This window comes from Leuresthes tenuis, unplaced genomic scaffold, assembly GCF_036924035.1.
Source record: "Leuresthes tenuis unplaced genomic scaffold, fLeuTen1.0.hap1 SCAF_24, whole genome shotgun sequence".
NCBI lineage: Eukaryota > Metazoa > Chordata > Actinopteri > Atheriniformes > Atherinopsidae > Leuresthes > Leuresthes tenuis.
Genome location: NW_027325378.1, coordinates 12,793,214 through 12,816,476, shown reverse-complemented (window position 1 = coordinate 12,816,476; position 23,263 = coordinate 12,793,214). Strand labels below are relative to the sequence as shown.

The 23,263-nt window shown below is 43.6% G+C and overlaps 2 protein-coding genes across 6 annotated transcripts in view; one reads left to right on the top strand and one right to left on the bottom strand.

The window, feature by feature from the left end:
• slco5a1 (solute carrier organic anion transporter family member 5A1) overlaps window positions 1-18,768 on the top strand; it is a 35,803-nt gene extending 17,035 nt beyond the window's left edge. For both annotated transcript variants that reach the window (XM_072378530.1, XM_072378531.1), the window contains exons 3-10: window positions 1,956-2,088; window positions 2,208-2,425; window positions 7,023-7,187; window positions 11,119-11,317; window positions 13,982-14,141; window positions 14,475-14,716; window positions 14,814-14,878; window positions 15,743-18,768. In XM_072378530.1, coding sequence (XP_072234631.1) covers window positions 1,956-2,088; window positions 2,208-2,425; window positions 7,023-7,187; window positions 11,119-11,317; window positions 13,982-14,141; window positions 14,475-14,716; window positions 14,814-14,878; window positions 15,743-16,200 — 1,640 coding nt within the window. In that variant the 3' untranslated portion in view covers window positions 16,201-18,768. The remainder of the gene's footprint in view (window positions 1-1,955; window positions 2,089-2,207; window positions 2,426-7,022; window positions 7,188-11,118; window positions 11,318-13,981; window positions 14,142-14,474; window positions 14,717-14,813; window positions 14,879-15,742) is intronic.
• Window positions 18,769-18,823: 55 nt separating this feature from the next.
• The window catches only part of sulf1 (sulfatase 1), a 33,406-nt gene continuing 28,966 nt past the window's right edge, over window positions 18,824-23,263 (bottom strand). For 2 of the 4 annotated variants that reach the window (XM_072378526.1, XM_072378527.1), the window contains one exon: window positions 18,824-21,005. In XM_072378526.1, coding sequence (XP_072234627.1) covers window positions 20,071-21,005 — 935 coding nt within the window. In that variant the 3' untranslated portion in view covers window positions 18,824-20,070. The other 2 variants (XM_072378529.1, XM_072378528.1) reach the window with 2 other exon arrangements.

Here is a 23,263-nt window from a genome sequence, read left to right as displayed (position 1 = left end):
AGGCATCAGATTTCAGTCTTCACTCCCTGCAGTCTAAAAGATTATGTCTAAAGCTCAGTCAGCCTTTATACTTCCATCTATTTTATGATTTCTCCCACCGGGGCACGATTCACTTGATTAAGTTTTTGCAAGACATTTTTAATTTTCAAGATTGCAATAATAAGAGAAGAGCTCTCGTCCTTGCCAGCTATAATTTATTGTTTATTGTCTCTGGGTGGTAATATCCTGTTACTGTGTGAATACTTTGACTACTGCAGTGAATTGTCTCTCCGGGCGGCAGGATATGAGAAATGGCACCTTGAAAGGAGTTAAAAAGACGATATATGATATGCGAGGGAAAGAGACGGATAAAAGAGGGATGAAAACCTGTTTTGTGTTGGTGCACGGTGAAGAGATTCCTGTCTGAACATGTAGACTAATGGAAAATGAAAACAAACAGACCTCCAGACTATTACACATGCTGATACATATTCTAAATGTAATTTCAAATGCGTCCACGTGTGATTGTCTGCTTTGTGCTGATAAGAGGATTTGTTGAGGAGTGTTATGTTGTCTAAGTTCCAATTTTCTTTCTTTTTTTTCCAGTTTTGTTCAAGGAGGCCGTGAATTTGATCAAGATTTGATAAGGATTATTGTTTTGGGGACATTGTTGTGGCATTTCTAGAAAACAGAACAAACCTTTTTTTGTTCTTTGCTGGGCACATCCAAAGAGGAAAGGATGAGTAGTAACTGTTAGAATGTTGAAGGTAGAAGAATAGACGTAAGCCACTAGAAGTGCTTTATGCAAATGTTGGGCCGGCAGCAGGCTCTTTACATTCCAACTAAAGCAAATGTACTTGCTGGAGAAAAAGTGTGTATGCATGCAACTTCTTATGTAATCTGGCTGGGAGGATGTGTTCCTTTGGTCTCAGGAGAGATTAGACATTTGACTGCTGGTTTGGGCAAAAAAGCACACACCTGCTGCCTCTACTGCTAAACCAGAGACTCAGACACCAGCACGCTCACACATTCTCTCACACACACACACACACACACACACACACACACACTGCCAATGGGATTTATCGCTGCCATTTAAAAAGGGGAAGAAAAAAAAAAAGAAAGAATTCGAGGACCAGAAGTCTTCTTTTTTTTGGTGGAGCGTGCGAATGTGTGGGAAGTGAGTGGCAGAAGCTTTTGGTTTGGAGCTATTTTGAAAGTGAAAACATAACTGTGAAGTCTGAGTGTGGGGAAGAGTTTTGACATTCAGTTAAACATTTTAAAGCATATGCACACACTTACACAAACGCGCAGTAATCCTCTCGGCACTCAAGTTCACACACACACACATTCCCAGGTTGCAGAAATGTTCCAGGTGTAATTATAGAAAGTTTGCCCCCTGATTCCAGCTGGTAAATGGCTTTGACTCACGTCTCTGCTGGATGTCCACAGGAGATTTTTCCACTTGTCTAACTAAAGTTATCCAAATTTAATGAGTTTTCCCTCTCCCTGCGGCAAAGCATCGGAGCATTTGGCCAACCTCAGCGATGGTCTGAGCCCCCCAGAGGGTTAATGTTTCACTTCCACTCGCACTAAGGCTTGCTGATGTGCCCTTGGGTCAGAGTGAGACCTCTGGAGCTTTCAGGTCAGTTGTTCCAGAGGCTTCAGAAGCTGTGAAAGATGACCTCTGGTATGGTGGAGAGCTCCCAGTGCAGGTGTCCTGACTAAAGTGGACTAAGAATCAGAAGTAATGAACAGCTCTTTCAGGTCTGATTTAATCGGTCACAGAGTGGATCATTAATGGCGTTAATGAGGAAAATGGGGAAAAAATGAGAGGTGTTAAAGCTTGTGTTAATTATGGAAGTACATTTTTAGGCTTCACACCTATCAAAACCTACCAATAACTGATGATGTTTAAAGCAGTTTGATTAGATGTTATGGAGGTTATTGATTGGTTTTGTCTGTCTTTTGTTTAGCCGTTATGTATGTGATGGGAGCCCTCGGACCTGCTGCTGGTTACCTGCTGGGAGGTGTCCTCATAGGCTTCTACGTTGACCCCAAAACTGTTGTGAACATCGATCAGAATGACCCCCGCTTCGTTGGCAACTGGTAAATATGCATGTGCATCTGTACGCCTGCCCGTTTCCTTCAGTTTCACACCCCCCCCGTTATGTGTTAATCAGTCTTCCACCTTTACAACCCACCTTTTCTTGCCCTTTTTCTCTCAGGTGGAGTGGCTTTCTCCTGTGTGCCATAGCTATGCTTCTGGTGATCTTCCCCATGTTTGCCTTCCCCAAAAAGCTGCCTCCTCGCCACAAGAAGAGGAAGAAGAAAAAGATGGGATCACCAGGCGACGTGTCCAGCGACGATGATGTGATGAAGGAGAAGTCCAGTAGCAAAGGCCAAAATGTGTCCTCATCTATGGGCTTTGGAAAGGATATCAAAGGTGAGAAATGGATGATTTCTTTTCTGGATACTGAGGTGTAGGTAGTATCGTTCATAAAGGAACTGTGAGCTATTGATATACAAAGTCTGTAATCCAATCAAAGCTGGGGATTAGTCATTTTATCCAATAATGGAAGCTTTATTGAGAACTCTTTTTAAAGATAATATTGATCTATATAGGACTGTGTCAACGCAGATGACTGAAGATGAAGCAGTAAACCGCAGCAGGTTTGGTTAGCATTAGCTTCCATTAAATGAATATATTAAATACTGCGCTTCTATCCTTTGCTGCTTTAGCATTTTGGAACGTATTCCCTGTGCCAAATATAGCAGGAATCTCCCGGTTTTCCCCGGATACGCTCACTCCTGCACTAGTGTTTCCTCTTGCCTGATTTTTGCTTTCGGTCCTCTTTTAAACGAGCTCTCAGGAGACTTCCATCACATTTCCACACAATGGAGTCGATAGGCTGCGCAGCAGGGCTAGAAAGCAGCGTTCGTGTTTGCCATCACACGCTTTAATACCGGCACAATATATTTAACATGGTTGCACGCACATAATTAATGCTTACATGCACAACCAGAGCAATGAAAACAGTGCTCTGTCTTGGGGATGCACATGATGCGAATCATAAATGTGTTACAGCTTCATCAGTTCGGTGCTCACTCAGCTGCTCTTTAATTTGTCTCAGCAGGATGTTTTGGGCCTGTGTGCAAACCGCGGCCAATTTAGCCGACTCAGGAGCTTCAACATGTAGTGCTGGGATGTATTTTAGTACAGTGCATGTCTTTCAGTTGAGGTGTGCATGTTTGCTAGTGCACATATTCAGCAATTTCTGTGAAAGATATGCTGTAATAAAGCGCTTTTTTTTTTTTTTTTTGCCCTTCAGATCAAAACTAAAAAATGAAAAAATGCTAACACTGAATGTTTTCAGTAACATCAGAAGGACAAACTTTTGATTTTGGAACGTTCCAGAGGCCTTGGTCTGCCACTGTGAGAAAGCAGCTCACCTTGAAAGGTACAGATGTGAGGAAAAATGACTGCTGACACAGTTTAAATGAAAAAAGTGATTGATTACTCGACAGGATTAGAAATGCAGGTGTTTTAGTACTGTTTGACTCAACCTTCCATTCAGTAAAATCCAAAGTAAAATTTGTAATACACAAGACGTATTTAAGGCTAATTATATTATTATTAGTAGTATAATCTATTGATTCGCTGCCATTTGTTTGGACTGTAAAAATAGCCGGTTTGATGTGGTAGATCTAATACAGCTCGAACACTGGCCTTTCTAAGAGGATCAGCGACCGCCGGTCATGATTAGCTCAATCCTCATTAGAGGAAAATTCCAGGAAGTTAAACCAGGACAGTAATTGCCACAAGTTGCACGTGTGAGAGTATTAGAGCAAGAGGGACTTTTCCTCATTTTCTGGTGGCAGTTGTCTGTCACCGGTGAGCGTGTTATGGGATGTTTAAAAGAGAAAAAGTCAAAATGATCAGTCATGAGCATTTTTTTCTTTTCTTTTTGAAAGAACGTTTTACATTAAACTAGAAAAAAAATTATAATTTAAATTATAATTGTTTTAATCTGAATAAAACCAGATTTTTAGAATATGACAACCGGATAATGCCATAAGGGGTTCAAATCTCTCCTGCTTGAATATGCTTAAGCTGACTTAAATGGACCAGGTCCATCTTTTTGTGTTAACAGTCAAGTTGAAGTGTATATTCATACAGTTCCCTATACCGCTGCTTTCATTCACATATTTTGCAGACTGGCTGCCGTGCATGTACACAGGGACGAGGACGGTGGTCCAGTTAAATGACCACATTATACATCAAAATACAAGGGAAATGGGAAGCAGGTGGAACATTTTTTAAAATGTATTTTGACAGACGAATGAAACAGGTTGACAAAGTCATCGAAACCAATTGCAACAAAACGACGAGTTTGGCAACCACAGCGAGCCAGGGGTCTGTCTGATTAAGAGAGCAGCTGCCATAGATGCCAGCAAGACTTGGCCATCTGCCCCCCCCCCCAGACAAGATTACAGTCCAGCTCTCAGGAATGAAATAATTAGTGTTACTATTTTACTCCTATCTTTGATCTGGGACCAACTGCGCTGACAGATGCTTCGAACATTTCCCCACCTACAACCAGATCAGTGGAGCTGGTGCTGGGGCGGCTATTCCCACATCAGAGCTCTGTGTCGTGTAGTTCCACTGGCTGACTTCCTAATAACCTTTGTGATAAAAGGCAGTGATAATCCACTTCATGTTCCTTGTGCCCTTTCCTTTGTGCATAGCTTTGTTGCATTTGCTCGTGAGCACATGATAGCCTCATGACTATAAAGCCATAATGTGCTCCTTCAGTCATGCTTTAAAACCTCTGTGCACAGAACTGGAGATGGCACTGAAAGTTGTGACACACTATGCATATGCTTACAGACATGATGGGAGCGTCACAAAGAGAGTTTTCTTAGTTTTTCGAGTAAGATCAAATGTTTTGACGCAAAGTGTGGAAACTTTGCACTAAAAATGACATCACTTCCTTTAATTACTGTTAATATTTGTTGACAGAAGGACCTTTTCTTGCCTGTTGGAAAGAAAATCTTTGGCTTTCGTTCCATTCACACACAAATGCTGTAGATACGGGCTCATCCTTTTTGTATAGATGATTCCCAGACTGTTCCTCTGAAAAAGGAGAAAAGAAAGACAAAGAGACACTCGACTGGTAGCAGCATATCCTGGGCCTTCCTCTGTACTGTCCAGTTGTAGGAAAATGCTACAACTGGACAGTACAAAATGACATTTAAGGCAAACTTTTCTCACACAAGAGTTAGAAGCATAGATCTTAGTGGTCAGACTTACTGTGAAATGGTGAAATGATCTCCTAAAGGTAGTGTCATTAAAGCAAAAATGATCATTTCACAATTTTAAGCAAGATAAGCATGTTGTTTTGTTTTGAAGTGGGGGAAATGTTGCATGGAGGTGACTTTTACCAAGGTCTCAGAGCAGATAGGTAGCTTTGCCCTTAATTCGTTACATCATTAAGAAATGACAGTTAACAGGAACCATTTAAGTCACAAAGACACATGAATATGTTTCAACAATCGTGCTCAAAGGATTCCTAGAGAGCCAAACAAAGCCCCCGTTCCACTGCCAAAGACTGGAAGATTTAGCAAAAGCTTTAAACAGACCATTTTAGAACAAACCTTGTGGACTGACGTTAAATAGAGCTAAGGTTGGTAGGGCTGGATTGATCAAGCTTTGGGCTTGTTTTGCAGCCAGAGACAAGACACATTTAATGGAAGGAAGAAAAAAAACTGACAATGAACAGATTATGGCTTCTACAACAGAGCAAATTCAAATAGATATTTAAAATAAGCAATATTTCTTGAACGCTGATGAAAAGATACATTTGCAAAGTAGCAACATTTTGCAGTGGTGCTCAAACCATGCCTGTGGATTAAGATTAACAGGCCCTGACAGTTTTGTTTTCCCATTAATTTATGAGTTGGGTTTCTTCTGAGCTGATGAGCTGAAAGTTAAAGGGAATTCTCAGATAGCGCTGAATGTTATGAGGATTGTGATTTCATGATAGTGAAATCCAGCATCCACAGAGTGCAGATGGCAGACTCCAACAAACCCTGATCGCAGAGACACCAAGTAGCCTGGCAGGCCTGAATGTTTTACATGACCAGATGAGCCAAACCCTCCTGAATTCCAGGACTGCATTTTCATGGACCTGCCAGCAGATTATTGGTATTGAGACGGGTTGTGTCAGTGGGGGTGGGGGCTATAACCCAACTCAGAAGTGTGTTTATATGGATCCAGGCGTTCTCAAGCTTGTGCAAAAATATAACGCATTTTATTTCATGCAGACTGTTTAAGGCAAGAGTTCTCTTTGATATAAGAGTTTTGTTTTTAGGGATCAGTGAAAATCACATGCTAATAAAGTTAGCCCCATCTCAGTTGCTGCAAAGTACCTCTGCAAAAGCTGAATCAGGGTAATTTGGCCCCGCAGCAGTAATAAAACTACAAATCATGCTCCGATGTCGTCAGTCTTATTCCATCATAGCAAGGGCAAATGCCCTTTATGTCTGCTTCAGGGCTGTGCCCATGTGATGTGGTCCCAATGATGCGTGTTCGCTCGTTCTGTCACTCAAAAGTCATGTGATCCAGGCTGTTTGTAATAGTTCTGAGGACACAACTGGCGAAGTCTCGATTGTTCATTAATAACACGAGAGTGTTCTGCACAGGAATCGCCGAACATCTGTGTGTTCAGGCATTGTTTTTGTTTTCTTTAATTGATTTTTTTTTTTTTACCGCTGCAGCCTTAATTGAAGCAAGAATGCCAATTCAGACTAATGAGACATGGCTGAGTGCATCTTTTAAATGTGAGAATGCTTATTTACGTGTGCCAGCTTCAAAGACGATCATATGTGGGGTTAACTTAGCGTTTTGTTACGTAAGGTTTGTTTGGGTTGCAGATGCAGCTTTATATCAGTGAGTGACATCTAAATGAGGAGGCTGCTTGTGTATTAATTACTGCAGGACTGTAACGAGGTGCTCTGTCCTCTCTTGTATGCTGATCCAGATCTCCCCAAGGCTGCGCTGAGGATCCTCAGCAACATGACCTTCCTGTTTGTCAGCCTGTCCTACACTGCTGAGTGTGCCATTGTCACGGCCTTCATCACATTCATCCCCAAGTTTATTGAATCGCAGTTTGGCATTCCTGCCTCCAGCGCCAGCATATACACAGGTAAGTCTATTTGTATGCATTCAAATACGGTTCTGTACCCCAGCATCGTGTCTACTGTTGCATTTTTAAGTGCTCAGTGCTTCAATCTTCCCTAGAAACGTCATTGTATTACAGCAGTCAGTCGTGTGTTTGAGTTGCTTGTGGGGGAGTGCAGTCACAGTCCCTTGTGGGGTACCAAGAAGGATGTGTGGGAGCCTGTGATGACAATATTCTGCTGTATGATCTGAATAGTTCCAGCTGTCTGTAAAAAGAGTTAAGCTCTATAACTACCCATTTACATATGCTTATTATTATTTTTAGGCTTGTAAAGAATAAGGAAATGCCCTTTTATAATGTCCTAAATGTGGAGAGATATTAAAGAAAGGTATCTGAGATATTTAACTGTTCAAACTGGACTCATATTTGCTCACCCTGTTCCCCGTCTATGCAGTGATTCACAAGTAAAGGACAGTAATGAGTCATGGAGTCCTTTCATTCAGTGATAAATTTCTATTACATCCACTGACTCTAACACACAAGTCTTTATTGAGTCCAGGAGACGCAGTCATCACAGTGTGGAGGCTGATACTCGCGCGCACACACACACACACACACACACACACACACACACACACACACACACACACACACACACACACACACACACACACACACACACACAGTATATAGTGTGCACAAAGCACAAAGATCCAGTTTAATCCCTCAGTTGTGTCTGAGCCAGTGTTGCTAATGCACAACTAATCTGGTAGCAGGATTATGGCAGTAAGGAGTGATTGAAAACCCAATTATGGTTTTGAAAGCAAAACGTGTGTGCTTGCATTTGTGTCCCAAGGATTCCGCCGGCTCACATACGCTTACTTTAGAGACACACAGGAAAACACAGAAAACGCACACAAGGTTTCATCTCATCTGCTTGTTACCAGGATACAAGGGGTAAAGGCAAAAGGGTGGTGCAGTTGCCTTGACTACCAAAACGCTGCCAAATTACTGGGTTGTGATGATGGCTGGAAATGAGGAGGAGAAGCCACTCCTGTTGATGGGAGTGCTGTGCTTCTCCGGAGAACCAGGTGGACTGACAGACCGTGGCATTTCCCAGATGATTGAAACAAGTCGATTGGAAATCAGTCAGTGGCGTTGCTGAGGTCTGGGTGTCATACAGTTGTATATTATTCCATTAAAACCAAATGATCAATTTGGGTTAACTTTTGACAGTTTTAAGCAGCAGACGCTGACATTTAGGAACCCAAATTCCAGATTGAGATTTAGAAGAGCACAAGTCAAACACCTGCCGAGGAAATTTGATATCGACACATCTTGTGTGCAGGGGTTGTTTTTCAGTCTGTAACTTTGTTTTTGTAGTTTTTATTCCACATAATAACATGCTAAAAATGTTCAAATTAAAACATGACGGTGATTTTTCAGCAAAGATACAAAGATTACAACAATCTTATCAATCTAAGCACTGACAAACGTTTATTTGGCACCAGCCTACAATCGCTTCCGACTTTTTTAAAATTAGTTTTATGAACTGATGAGCACTGATCTAACTGTGTTGAATTAGCTCAATATCTGTTGAATATGTGCTTCTCATGGCTTATAATAGTGTTAACATGATCTAATTGTCTAATGCGCTTAATTATCGTTGTATTCTTTATTCATTGCGTAAAACCTAATTAGCCACAGTCTCATAGAAACTATCAGCAGTACTTCTACTTGCAGTAAATTATTAAATAATGCAGTGCAATAATATTACATATTTGAAGCTTTTGTTTAATGAATCCCCTCTAATGAAACGATGCAGAGGTTCAAAGTTGGGCTGCAAATTATTTACAAAAAAAAGGCTTTTTCTCTGACCTGCAGTCTGTGAGCAAAATATTCCCATAATAATCTATAATTACTCATTTTTGCTGTGTTGCAGTGTGTCTGGTTGGTCTAATGTATTGGTAATAGATGAGGTTGGTGATCAATTTTCCTGTTTGTAACGTGTCAGCACTTCTTTGTAGGCCATAAACGGAGGAAGAGGGCAGTTTTGATATAGCCACAATGGCCGCCGCGTCCAGAGAGAGTTACGTTCTGAAGAAACAAGGAAAACGATACAGCCCCAAAGACCTCAAAAAGAAACTATCTGCAATCTCTAAAATTACCGCTTTGTTGAATCTGTCTCATGAGCTGTTAAATGGCTGCCACTGCTACATATTCATTAGATGTAGCCACAGAAATAGAACTGTAACATATCACACATGCCCCCCCCCTCAGTCAGCTGCAGTTTCCCCCTCACTGCCGCTGTGCTTTCTGGACTTTTTCTCCACTTTTTCGGTGCATTTCTTTCATTCTGAGCGTTTGTCTTATGTTTTCTTTTGTACCTTTTTAAAGCATTTCTCTATTGGATGTCTGTGAAACGGCCATCTGCTGCATGCTTTCTGTAATACAGCCACACGCAAATGTTATAAAAGAATGAGGGGGGAAAAGGCTGTTGCATTGATGCCCATAAAGCTATTAATCCAGATGGAATCATTCATGTAGCGTTGACACTACATCATGGTGTTTGTGTCACCGTGAGTGTGATATCTGCTTCTACAGTGTAAATACTTGATCTTGCAGAAATCATGTTTTTTTTTTAATAAACATGCACTTCTGATGATGATAATTTGCCACAGTCTGTTGCCTGCCTGTCACCTCGCTCCATGTCTTCGATTTTCACTTGAACACGCGGAGATGCAGGGAAAAGCCACACGACTCTTTTATACTTTTGTCATTTCCCTGCTGATGCTCCCTCTGACGCCCCCCCGCCTCCACTGACTGACCCCGTCTCGCTCATTACTCGGCTGTTTGAGCCCGTGGCCGAACTCCCGGGCTGTCGTGTGCAGTCGCCCCGGGCCATAATTCTTGCACGATGACACTTAGCACTCGCTCAGACTTGCTAGCAGCCAGTATTGCCTTTTGCTGTCAGTTTGACTGGCTTAAAGGAACTGAGCGCACGTGTCGCAGCCTGAAATGACTCAGTGGTTACCCGCAGCATGGCCTGGTCGCAGTGATACAGCAGAGCCTATTTTGGTCTCTCTCTCTCGCTCTCTCTCTGAAGTCATTTATTCTTAGTTTAATGGGGGAAGTCACGTTGAGATTGATATTTCTTTTTCAAGCAAAACTCCTTTCATACACTATATTGCCAAAAGTATTCGCCCATCTGCCTTTACGTGATTCGTCACTCCAGAGAACGCGTCTCCACTGCTCTGGAGTCCAGTGGCGGCGTGCTTTACAGCACTGCATCTGACGCTTTGCATTGCACTTGGTGATGTATGGCTTGGGTGCAGCTTCTCGGCCATGGAAACCCATTCCATGAAGCTCTCTACGCACTGTTCTTGAGCTAATCTGAAGGCCACATGAAGTCTGGAGGTCTGTAGGGATCGACTCTGCAGAAAGTTGGCGACCTCTGCGCACAATGCGCTTCAGCATCCGCTTCAGCATGGGCTATCACTTCGTGGCTGAGTTGCTGTCGTTTCCGATCGCTTCCACTCTGTTATGATACCACTGACAGTTGACTGTGGAATGTTTAGTAGTGAGGACATTTCAACCAGTGGACTTGTTGCACAGGTGGCATCCCATCACGGTACCACGCTGGAATTCACTGTCCTCCTGAGAGCGACCCATTCTTTCACAAATGTCCGTAGAAGCAGTCAACATGCCCAGGTGCTTTAATTCTGTGGAAGTGGTTGGAACACTTGAATTTAATTATTTGGATGGGTGAGGGAATACTTTTGGCAATATGTATGTGTATATTTATTAAAACACTGTATATTTGCATTGTTGTGAACTCGGTGTTAACATTTCATGACTTGGATTATTTATTTATTCATTTTTTTGTGTATTTCTGTGCGAGTTGCAGCACTTCCGCCACCTCACAAATGCTTTTCGTTTTTTTTCTGTCTCACAGGTGTGATCATCGTGCCCAGCGCCGGGGTGGGCATCGTGTTGGGGGGTTACATCATCAAGAAGCTGAAGCTCGGAGCAAGAGAGTCAGCCAAGCTGGCCATGATCTGCAGCGGAGTGTCTCTGCTCTGCTTTTCCACGCTCTTCATCGTCGGCTGCGAGAGCATCAATCTGGGTGGCATCAACATCCCATACACTACTGGGTGAGACAGATTCTCATTCAAATCTAAACTAAATCTAAGCCTCAACCGCAAAATGGTTGAGGTTTTTTCCTCCTAAAGCGCAGCAGCACATTTTATACATCTATTTTATTTTCCAGCTCATCATACAGGTAGTTTAAGACTCTTTGTGTGACACACACTTTGAATCTGTTCCTTGATGAGGTATTTCTGTGAAGGGGGTGGGCTCGGGACGCTATCGCCGCTCCTATCGTGCTCATGTGTTGTGGCGTTTTGTTGGGTTGAGTGCGAACGATTAATTAGCAGCACTGGCATCTGCTCTCGTAGCCCCGCTGAATCACTTCGCCACCTCTATTTCTGAAGCTGTTGCCCGACACCACTTGGGTAACCGGCTGCAGCGTTAACAGTCAGTCATCTGATGTGTCAGCCCTGCAGGCAGAAACACAGATCACTGGCACACGAGCACTCTCACGCAGACACATGTAGGCATCATCCACACACTGACCTTGGATGATGCAAAAGCCCCAACAAACACAATATCGTTCTAATATCCCATCTCCTCTTACAGTTCACTGCAGAAACTACATTTCATGACAAGTAGTTTAGAGTGAAGATGTTACGGTTGATTGTGGAGCCCAGATGCATGACAACGATGTGCATCAGCAGCCAAAATAGCTTCTAGGCTTTGTTTATCTGGGTAATAATTGAAGCATTCAACCTTGGCCCCTGCCCCCATGTTCTGCAAGTGAGAGTAACAGCTGGGCTCAAAGTGTTCCAGTTGTTTCAAAACTGTTGCATTGTGAAGCATTAATGTACATGTTCAGATCTCTGCACACTCAGATCTGCTCAAAAACGCCCCAAACACAGCAAAGAATGACGAAAAAAGGGACATGCCAGCAGAACTGGGTCTCTGTGAGGAAACGCACCACCACACACTTATAGTGGGTCATAAGACATGATAGAGAGGGATTACTCTGGAGTCTATTTGTCCTGTAAAGAAGAATTTTGCTTAATCTGCAGACGTGTACATAGCATGGCATTTAGCATCTTTTCTTTCTTTTTTTTTTTCAGCAAAATACAGCAAAACCACACCTCTTTTCCACAATCTTTTCATTTATTTTACAATCTTGTGTATGTAATATTATACTCGGAATGGGAAAACCTTTCACTTTCGAGACTGCTTTCTCTGTTTGCTATGCTGCCTCACACACACTTCCAGTGTTTTTGGAAACTGCCTTGTGTTACCTATACGAAAAGTACTTTTGTTATCAAGACCATACAAACTACTAAACCGCTGTGTATGTTCCTGAGTTAATCAAGGCAACCATTTGCCGAACAGCCTGCGTGTTCTTTCATGTGTTCAGTCCCACAGCTGACTCATTAATGACCGTGGTTCTTGTTTGAGCCAGTGTTTACAGACGGGTCACCGAGACTGTGTGAGTTGGTGTGGCGCCTGATTATGAACAGGACTGGTCACTAGTCATGAGTAGCACCCACATGTGGAATCTTTAGCTCAAACCTCCCCTTTAAGTCTGCGCTATAGTCTCGTGTCTAGACTCTGGCTATGCTGCCTGCTGACAGGCGGAAAGGTATTGACAAAGCCAAGAGGCTAATCGGGTTATGTAATATTCTTAAATAAACGTGACAGTATTGCATGATTATTTGGATGATATGCCTTATTTAAAGCTACAGACTCTGTTAAAAGACCTTTTTGTTCATGGTAAACCTTCACAACTTTTCCATTTTTCCTGTCCAGTATCCACAGTGTTGAAGCAGATTAAGCCGCTCGCTCTTTTGGCTCCGTTTGGTTGTTTTTTTTTTCCTTTTTTTTGCAGTGCAGCGTGGGCTCAGTGACAAACATCTGGAGGGTTCAGGGAAGGCCAGGGTTTAGCCTGGAGAAGGACACGTGTAATCAGCGCAGCAAAGCCTGCAACATGCCATTTTACATTTATGCAAATGCACACATGGTCAGGACAGTGTCGCCGTTATGTCAGGATAAGCTCAATACGCCATCCACTGTGACGGCCAATGTGAAAGATCTTTTTGTGGTCCTGCGAGAAGTGATGGTCCACTGACTTAACAGGCAGCTGAACTGACTTATTTCTATTTTTTATTTTTTTTTAGTTTGGCACAATGCATTTTTAGTTTGTTTTACTGATTTTCATCCGATAATTCTATTCTGCGTTCTCAGGAAAACGAGCTATGTGGAAATATTGGCCCTCTATTCAACCCAACATACACAATGTGACCCCCCCCACCCCCCCACCCTGTTATGTTGTGCGGGCCTGTCCCTGTCAGTTCCGCGGGATTCAGGGCAAAGCTTTCCAGAGAAAAGCCAGCCCTCGCTTCACTGCTCCTGGTTTAGACAACGCCAAAGTTCTGTCTGGCTTAGAGCAACCGTTCCCACGCCGGCCAGAGCGACAGCGGAGGTGTCGCTTCCTCGGCCCTGCGTCTCGTGTCATCACACAGGCCAGTAGAGCGGAAGGTCAAAGCTAATTAATGGTTATGAGCAGATTGTTTATTAGACAACTGTAAATATTTGCAATAGGATTGGGAAGGTCTTAACAGTATTGTCCTTCATATAAAACAATAAATAGAAAACGACCTAAAACAGGAAGCACCAAGTCAGTCCAGTGAAGTGTATTAGCCGTTGTTGACTGTTTTTCTCCCTATATTTGCCTTCTGCAGTCCCACCCTGACCATGACCCACAGGAACCTGACGGGCAGTTGCAACGTGAACTGTGGCTGCAGGATCCACGAGTACGCTCCGGTGTGCGGCTCCGACGGCATCACCTACTTCAACCCCTGCCTGGCTGGATGCAGCACTGTGGGCAACGATAGCACCGGGGTGAGGGCAGCTTCAACGGCACTCATAGCGCCTTTTGTATTCCTGTCAAATAAGTAACTTCTACAAAGGGTTGGTGAACAATATTCAGAAGAGCCTTGATAAAGGACACACAAATCATTGCTGATACCCAAAGACTTTCCCCTCCCGTAGCTCCAGAAGTGCAGGAAGTGACTCCACAGATAGGAAATGATGGCAATACAAGGAAAGAAATGTTTAGAATCTTTGTCCAGATTACTGTGATTACACCACATGGTTGGTGCCACCCAGTCTAATGTCCTCACAACAGAATTGGCTTTAGATTTGAAGCGTTTCCTCGTTCGTTTTTGTCTCCAGATCAGGAACTACACTGACTGCGGCTGCGTGCAGAGCAGACAGGTCATCACTCCGTCCTCCGGCGGCCAGGTCAACCAGCTCCAGCTGGTCATCGTCAAAACCTACCTGAACGAGAACGGCTACGCCATGTCGGGGAAGTGCGACCGCACCTGCAACACGCTCATCCCTTTCCTCATCTTCCTCTTCATCGTCACGCTCATCACCGCGTGTGCCCAGCCCTCCGCCATCATCGTCACACTCAGGTAAGAAGCCACGCCCCCTGGTCATTTTTCACATTTGAATCCTCTGAGTGCGGTGCTGCAAATTCATATTATTTCATGACCTTTTGTCTTCTGTCAGGTCCGTTGATGAGCAAGAGAGGCCGTTTGCTCTTGGGATGCAGTTTGTTTTGCTCCGAACTCTTGGTACGTTTCTGATCATTAGACCCGCCTACGCCATTATCCCAGTTCACAGGACTGCGAGATTATTAGTTTCAGAAAGCACAGCAGGTGTCTGTTGGGGAAAAGTAATGCATTTGTAATTAATTTTAGTAATGAGGCTGTAAACAGCCTCCTGAGCAGTTCAAGGAGTTGGCACACAACATGCAGCCAATCTCCTCTCCTGCTGGTCTGTAGTCCACCTCTCCAGAAATACTTTCTCCAGCTTCCTAACAGCCTCCAGTTTCACAGAGAGCAGGAAATGCTGCACTTTAGTGAACCTCTTTGACCCTTTTCGTTTCATAGAAGTAGCAGAACCGGAGGGTGAGTGAGCTCTGCCGTAACATGCCTCCGATCAACTCGGTATTGCCGTGGGAACTTAAAGCTGCCACATCACGTTACAAAACTCCTGCACAAAGGGTACGCGTGTGCCCAGGGGCAGAATCTAAAGAATCTGAGCTCCTGAATGTCATTTCAGCCCTGTGGTACCGTTTACATGTATAAACTTAGTGGAGCTCTCTTAATCTCTGTAGTTAATACTGCTGGAGGAATTGTTTTGCAGGGAGTCATCTTATCAGCATGAAGCTGAATGGTGCCACCAAGTGGTTAAAAAGAGGCGCTGCAGCCCATTAAAGTTTCTGAGGGTTGCATGGATGGAGCTGTATTTACACGAAAGGATTAAGCAGACAGTTTACATTTCCCAAAAGGGAAACTTTACTTTTTTTGTAAAGAAATGCATCTTTTGGAGGATTTTCAAAACTGGAAAAATAGAATATCTCATGCCTCACCTCCTTGTGAAAAATGTTTACTAGAATTTCCGGCATTAATCACAGTCTCTGCCTCCTTTTCCAGCCTACATACCAACGCCCATCTACTTCGGCGCGGTGATTGACACCACCTGCATGCTCTGGCAGCAGGACTGCGGCGTGCACGGCTCCTGCTGGGAGTACGACGTTACCTCGTTCCGCTTCGTCTACTTCGGCCTGGCTGCCAGCCTGAAATTTGTCGGCTTCATCTTCATCTTCCTCACCTGGTACTCGATCAAGCACAAGGAGGCGAGGGCCGAGCGCTGGCGCCAGCACCTGCCTCCACTGGGCACCGTCAGCGACCTCATCTGCCACGCCGGGGGCCAGAAAAGCCACGCCCGCACCCGCTCGTGCCCCGTGTTCATTCCGCCTCGGCCCGAGCCGCCCGCCGCCCTACTGCTCAACCGCGGCCACAGCAGCCTCAGCTGCCCGGGCAACACCCTAAAAGCAATAACTGCCCCCAATTTCCCCCAGCATCACCACAGAGGCTCCGCCCACGTCTGAAAGCACCTCCGTCTGGGCTTTATTGTGCCTTCCTGTTTGTGTTTCTGCACAACGCGGTGTCTGCTCGTGACCAATCAGACACTAGACTGACAGGCAGAGACACAGTTGCGCCCATCATACCTAAAGGGCTGCTCAATGTTCACGGTAACGGTTGGAAAGATGTTTTACTTGGAGCATATCGTCAGCTGCAGCCACACTCCACGTCACGTTTGGACGGTGAAGGAACATCACACGGTGCTACTGTTCACAGGCAGGGCATTTCAGTCTCTGTACAGACAGATGAGCCATCAACATGGCATCTAAAGCACAACAAACCTGTACTATGCAAAATCCTATGTACAGCTCCTTCAATATTCCACACGTACCTCCTTTTATCTGCGCAGGTCACAAGAGTCGTCGTTGGCCCTCTCATGATCTTATTTATCATGATAGTTAGCTGTCCCTTGTATATTTGAGCCATTCTCTTGTCCGGTTCATACATGTTGTCCGCATCCTCAGATATGACAGAAGTTTAAAAAAAACAAAAAAAAACCTGTTTCCCAGTCCTTTTTTTTTTTTCCTTAACAGTGCCTCTCAGGCTTTGCTAACAATTGAAAAGCCAGTCCCTGCGACAACACTCCGCTGTGCCGCCCTGAACAGCTGTTTGCAGATCTCCGGGTTGTGAACTTTTTTTCACCCGTCTTACGGTAACCATGTAGCTTAAAGCAGACGAGCACCAGCGCTACAAAGTTAGTGCACAAAGAAAGTGATGTGGTTTCACATGACGGGATATATAAATGCTAAGTGGTAAACCGACCGAGTGTAGAAGCTACTGTAAGTAATTTGAAAGTAGGTTAGAAATAATGGCAATCCCGTGGTTTTATTTCATCCCTTCTCAAAAACAATTGGATTTAAAAAAATGTTTAAAAAAAGCATCATTTTGGCTTTGTATTGTAATGGCTTCTCCATTCTAACAGTCAACAGATGTATATAGTAGTTTTTTTTTCTTTTTCTAGCTGTCTAGACTTAAAAAGATTTAGTGCAGTGAGCACCCATTGATCAGCAGGAATGCGATGCCGACTCAGCTCTTGGGTATGTGGTGCCCCCTAGTGGACACAGAGGAGATTGCGTGAAGGCCAATGGACCCTGCCGTTCGTCAGACCTAACTGTATTGTGAAATTCTTGGGTAAAAGGTTCTGAATTTAGCACGCCAATTTACCAAATATTGTTACCTGATGGGGAAGGAAACAATCTGATCTGCTGTTAATTTTTATTTTGCAGGAGGTGTTACGGCATCGTCCCGAAGGTTGCTCATAAATTCAGGGTTTGAAACCGCTTGAATGAGCCTCAGACTCTGAACAGATGCCAGAATTGTCACATCTGCGTTAACAATGGGCTCGTATTCTCTTCACAAACATTAAGATTTTATATTCCTTAAAGCAGGATTGGTAACTTCTCTAAAGAAGGGGAAGAGGCGCTGATGAGGCCTTTCTTTGTGTGCTGATATTGGATTTATCAAACGTAGACACATTTCAGACGATACGTATGCTTTTTCTGATGTGGGTTGGGGATTAATAATTTAAATGATAGTATTTTATAATTAGAAAGTTTAGTCGTTAAATGTTGCACATAAAAGAGGAATCTAACGCAGTGAATGGATTTTAAAAGTTAACCGTTTGGGGGGAAAAAGAGTCTGGTATTCTGCCACGTGGGGATTATCATGCGGTAATGACTAACTTTAGTATTAATGTGACATAGTACCGTAAAGTACATATTCATAAGTGATCGTCATGTAAATATGGAAAGCAAATGAAGCATATTATAGAGCTTGCACATAGTTAGAAGAGTATTTATGAACTAACCCATGACATTGAAATGTTGAATTAAAGCTACGAACAACCTAAACGGTGGATTTGTCTCGTGGAGCCTGACCAGTATTATCCACATGGGGACACAAGATCATTTCATATCTTAGTGGGAGGGAGTTATTGAAATGTTAACGGGGCTGAACTGGTAGATTAATAGAAATGTCTCAGTGGTGCCACCCCTTCTTTCTACCTGTACAGATTCTCTGCTCTTTCTTCTGTGGGTTGGATTTATCACACTGGGTAGGATTCTTTTTCCTCATTCTCTTGGCGTAATAACCGCAAATTAAATTATTCAGAATTATGAACTACTGTTGAGAAAATGGCATTAAACAGTCTGCCATTAATGAGGCAAATCAACCGAGGAGTGTATTCGGTGGAGACAGGAAGAGTAAAGAATCATCCAGAGACGCCGCAGAGGTCAGATGCTGTAAATGCACTCATGTCTGACTGTATAGTTGATCTCCCACTTAGGCGTCCCGCCCACAGAGCGCCTGGACTACTCTCTGCTAGCGCAGGCGACTTCGTGCTGACTGTGCAGTTTGCTTTACAAACACTGTCCTGCAAAGTGAATTTCCTGGACTGAACCCAAGTTGTGTTCTGAAAGATGAGCTCTTATTGCTTGGTGTTCCTCAGGAGCCGAAGCCTAATTGATGTTTGTGAACACTTGGTTTACAGATGCCTTGAATACTTGATATTTGTCATTAAAAAGTGAAAAACCCAACTTGTTTGAGTCGTTTGCACGGTGCTCTTGGTACGCACATGTGGAGGGATGAGGCTTGAGGCTTTGAAAGGGTTTTATTTCTGAACAGTGTCATGGCTTTACTGAAACCAGAGTTCATTCCAACACTTCTACACACACACACCAAGGAGAAAAAAAAGAAAAATGGCAGCATGAGACTTTTCTTGCTGAACCGAGTCAAAGCCAGAAGATGTCTTCTTTGTGTCTGCACTCTGCAGCTGGTTGTCACGAATGAAACTGTCAGACTAAACTGATGGTTCAACCGTTTTCAGATTCATTTGGTTCTGTGTAACGTCACGCTCTGGATTATCAAAGCGCTACAATCGTACACGGCGTCAGTAATTGGTGGCATCTCTAAAAGAAAGTTGCACAACGAGCGTTTTTCCAGCGCTTTGGTGCATTTTCTTTTGAGAAGTCAGGAGTTTTAAAACGTGTTGGACTCTGAATTAAAAACAGAGTTGGTGCAGTAATGCAGCTTATTGGTGAGAAATGGGTTCTGGCATGAAGAAGAAACAAAGCAAGGTATTTTGTTTTTGCCTGTACACATTGGAGGTTTGCTGCAGCTCGGTAATTCAGGTAATGTAAAGCCGTCGGTACTAAGCGTCACCCATGATTGTCTAAACTTATTGCTATGTTGTAGAGACAAAATACTAAAGAAAAAAAGGAAAGTTTCAAGATGATTTAGTTATTAGCACAATAGCTGTTATGTTCATATAACTTTTTCAAAGGTTACAATGCAGTTCTTCGTCTGGGAATTCAATGAAATCTGTTCAGAACGGACACATTTGTCAAACAGAAGGACGAGTGTCGTGATGTGGCAAAAGTTCAAAAGTGCATTTGGGGTTTCTCTCGTGGAGACTGACTGGGCTGCTTGAGTTTGAACAGTTTGTGTAAAGACTGGAGTTACTCGCTACTGTTGAGATGGTTTCACCACTCACTGTTTTTATAAAAACTTATATTAAAAACGTCAGTTTATCCATAAGGAATTAATCACTTTTAATCCCAATTGTTAAGCTTGGCTGCATTAAGGCTTTTTCTTTTTTAAACATATATATATGGAAATATATATATTTGGAAAAAAGAAAAAAAACGTAACACTGTTTACTAATAAATGTAGGCACCAGTAAAAAAATAAACAACTTTAATCGTCATTATACAACTCTGACTTGACTGAGGTGGCATCACTCGCCATCGCTCTTGGCAAGCTCATCTCTTAATCACAGTGTCCGTGTCACTATGGTGACCAGGAGCTCATTGGCAGGCCGGCCAGAGCGTATGTCTGCCTCAGAGGGTCTGATAGGTGGGTTGAGGCAGAGAGCCACTGCCCTCATAGTCCAAGCTGAGGGGCAGAGCTGACTGAGGCAGTGCTTTCAGTACCAGCCCAACACTCTGTGAGGGGCTAGTCTGTGTGGTGGTGGGGGTCCCGGTGGTGCCGACCTGCACCTTTGGCCTCAGAGTCTGTGGGGAGAAAGGGAGATAACCTTGGGCCTGGAAAATGTCCTCTTCTTCGGGGACCAGGCTTTGGCTGAGACTTTGTGGTCCGGTGGCTCCTTCGTGGTCCGTACCGGGTTCTAGGTGGGCTCGCAGGCTGTTGTGAGTACGCAAGAGGCTGTCATGTCTCGTCTCTAGCTCTGTCGGTCCGTTCCCACTGAACATCTCTCCCTCGATCTCCTCCAGCTGCTGCGCCCACATACCACTCTGGAAGATGGGCTTGTAGCTTTTTGGACCCGATGATGACACTGTCTCCAGTGAAGCTGATACAACAGAGCCCTTGAGTCCGTTTGCAAGGCTCTCGGGAAGGTCATTCATAAGAGATTCCAGTTTCCATTCCAGTGTGGGTGGTGCTGATGGCAATCTGCTGGGGGCGGGGGTGGCGAGGCGAGTGTCTGTGGCAAGGCGTGGCCAGACGTCACTGGCAGAGGCAAACTCTTTTCCGCTGCCTTCTTCAAGGCTTCCACCCCCGGCCCCGGAGCCCAGCTCTGGCAGGGTGGAGTCGTCAAACGTTTGGTTTAATTGGTTCAAAACGTGTAGCAGTGCAAACAATTCATCTACATCCTTCTGGAAGTTGGCCCAGTTGTCTGGGCTGGGGCTGTAGTCAGTCCTACATTCATACAGGCTTTCATTTATGCTATACAGATCCTCCAGTTCCTGCCAGTTCACCTCCTCATCTGTCAAGTTGGGTAGCTTAACCCTTTCTTCCCTCCCATACTGGCTGTGTGCTGCCAAAGAAAAAGAAACAGGACTTTAGGGATCTGGAGTCAAAGAACGAGGAGCTCTTTTCACGTTTACACAGACAGCATGCAGTCATGCCCAGCTTCCGGCTCACTACAACAGCCAACTGCATGGGGTCTGTGGCCCCAAACAGACACACACACACACACACTTTAAAGCAGCCCTAAATAAACACAGCACTGACACTGAGCTCAAGCCATAGTGCAAACATGCCTTCTTACTAAATCACATAAAAAAGAGAGACTGAAAGGAAAAATATTTAATGATACATTATAACAGACTAAGACACTAAGCTGCACAGGAAATATATAACAGCATAGGTAATGGCAGGCTGGCACTGAACTGAAATGCAAAGTCAGTTAACCTGAAATAAAAGAAGCTGAAGAAACAAACAAAAAAGACTTGATCAACAAAAGGAAAATGCTCAGGAAAAAAACCATGAAAATCAGCGTCAGACTGAATGGTGTATCCCCAGGAGAAGCAAAACAAAAAGAAAAATCAAAAAGAAATTTTGAAAATGCAATAAAGGAAAAGGAAAAAATAAGCAGACTGCAGCAAAAGCCAAAATTAGAGTCGGGCTCAGTTTGATGGCTGCGAGTAAAACAGGAAAAGAAGCATCAATGCCACTTTTGGCTGGCTGCCCTTCTGAGATCAGCTTTCCTGTAACTACTGCAGCTACAGATGGTTTGGCTAGTCTGAGGGACTCACAGGAAGGTGACGCTTGGTCTCCTCTTTAACCACTTGCGATGCTGCTGTCGCCTGGTAAGCAGGTGCCAGAGGGATCAAAAGCGCAGAGATCAGTAGGGGGGCAGAGATGTCTGCTCTAGCACTAGCAAATGTATATGAGTGAATAATGAGAGCTATTCTGAATGAGATGTTACGCTGGCACAGCGTGTGATGACTATGTGTGGATATGGGGGGGTTAATACATGGATTGAGATGTGATATAGGAATAGTTTCACATTTTGGGTACTTCATTTATTCAGTCTCCTTTTCTAAAGTTGGATGATTGATACTTCTCTCATATCAGTTTCTTAAATATAAACCTGCAGCCAGAGGGAAACGATGGGCCAACCGGCACCTCAGAAGCCCATAAAATAGCTGCCGAAGTACACAATCCAAGTCAAGACGGCACAGTATATCAGTCCATTTAAACAGCAAACTGATGGTTTTTGTGGGTTTTTTTCCCCTCTCGACTTTAGTATGGATTTAACAGAAGAAATTGATTAATGAGCTTCAATGTGCTTCTTGGAAGCTAGGCTAACTGTCTCTTGGCTGTCTATTTATTTGAACAGGAAAGTAGTATCATTCATCTTATAAGTTTATGCCCCAAAGTGTCAACCTACTCCTGAAGCTTTCATGTAATGATGCATGAGTGGGATGATACAGCATCATGCGTCATCATTCACATGCACTTGATGCTCAGTTTGATCTCATGGAAACACATACCACTTTGAATTATCATCTTTACGTAGCCATGGTATCCTATGAATGGGATCAACTCTGATCTAACTTTTAAGCACAGGAAACTGGTGTAAAGGTACGAAAATATGTGAATATATGAATTATCTTCACAGCTGTTTGCATTTTCAAGGAGCTGCAGATTGTGTGCGCAGAAGTGCGGGAAAAAAAAAATCTGTTATGATTTGTTAGCGTGTTCCCAGCATGCAGCCACAGATCAAGCGTCAGCACTCCATGGATGGATGTATTAGTGGGAATGAGGCAATTGGGCCCGTGCAGGTGTTAAAGAAAAAGCTACTGAAGAGGAACAAAACTTGGTGGATACCTGTGTGGCTCATAGCTTCCTCCATCTTTACCTCCTGATCGGAAAAATAAGAGCAATCGATTGTTAATTCTTTGATTTCAAAGGGATGTGGAGGGGGAAATAAATAGATGAGTTACACTGAGGCGTTCTTCATGCACTGGTGCTACTTGCTAAGGAGAAACGTAATTATCTGGTAACTGGAAGGAGGAATGAGGAGGAATTGAAAGGAGGACAACAGAGAGGAAAGGTGAAAACAGATTCAGAATAAAGTGATTCGATGGGTGACAAGTTCAACAGGTTTTCTCCTTCAAGGCAAAATACACAAGATTATCCAGTTGGATGATTGTCAGGGTTAAGTCATACTTTGCAAATAGATGCTGCTAGATCCATTTCATCTGACAATTAAGTTTTAATAATTCATTTCTCCAACAAAAACATCACTTGATGTAACCACAACAGCAATTTTACTGGTTGACAAAA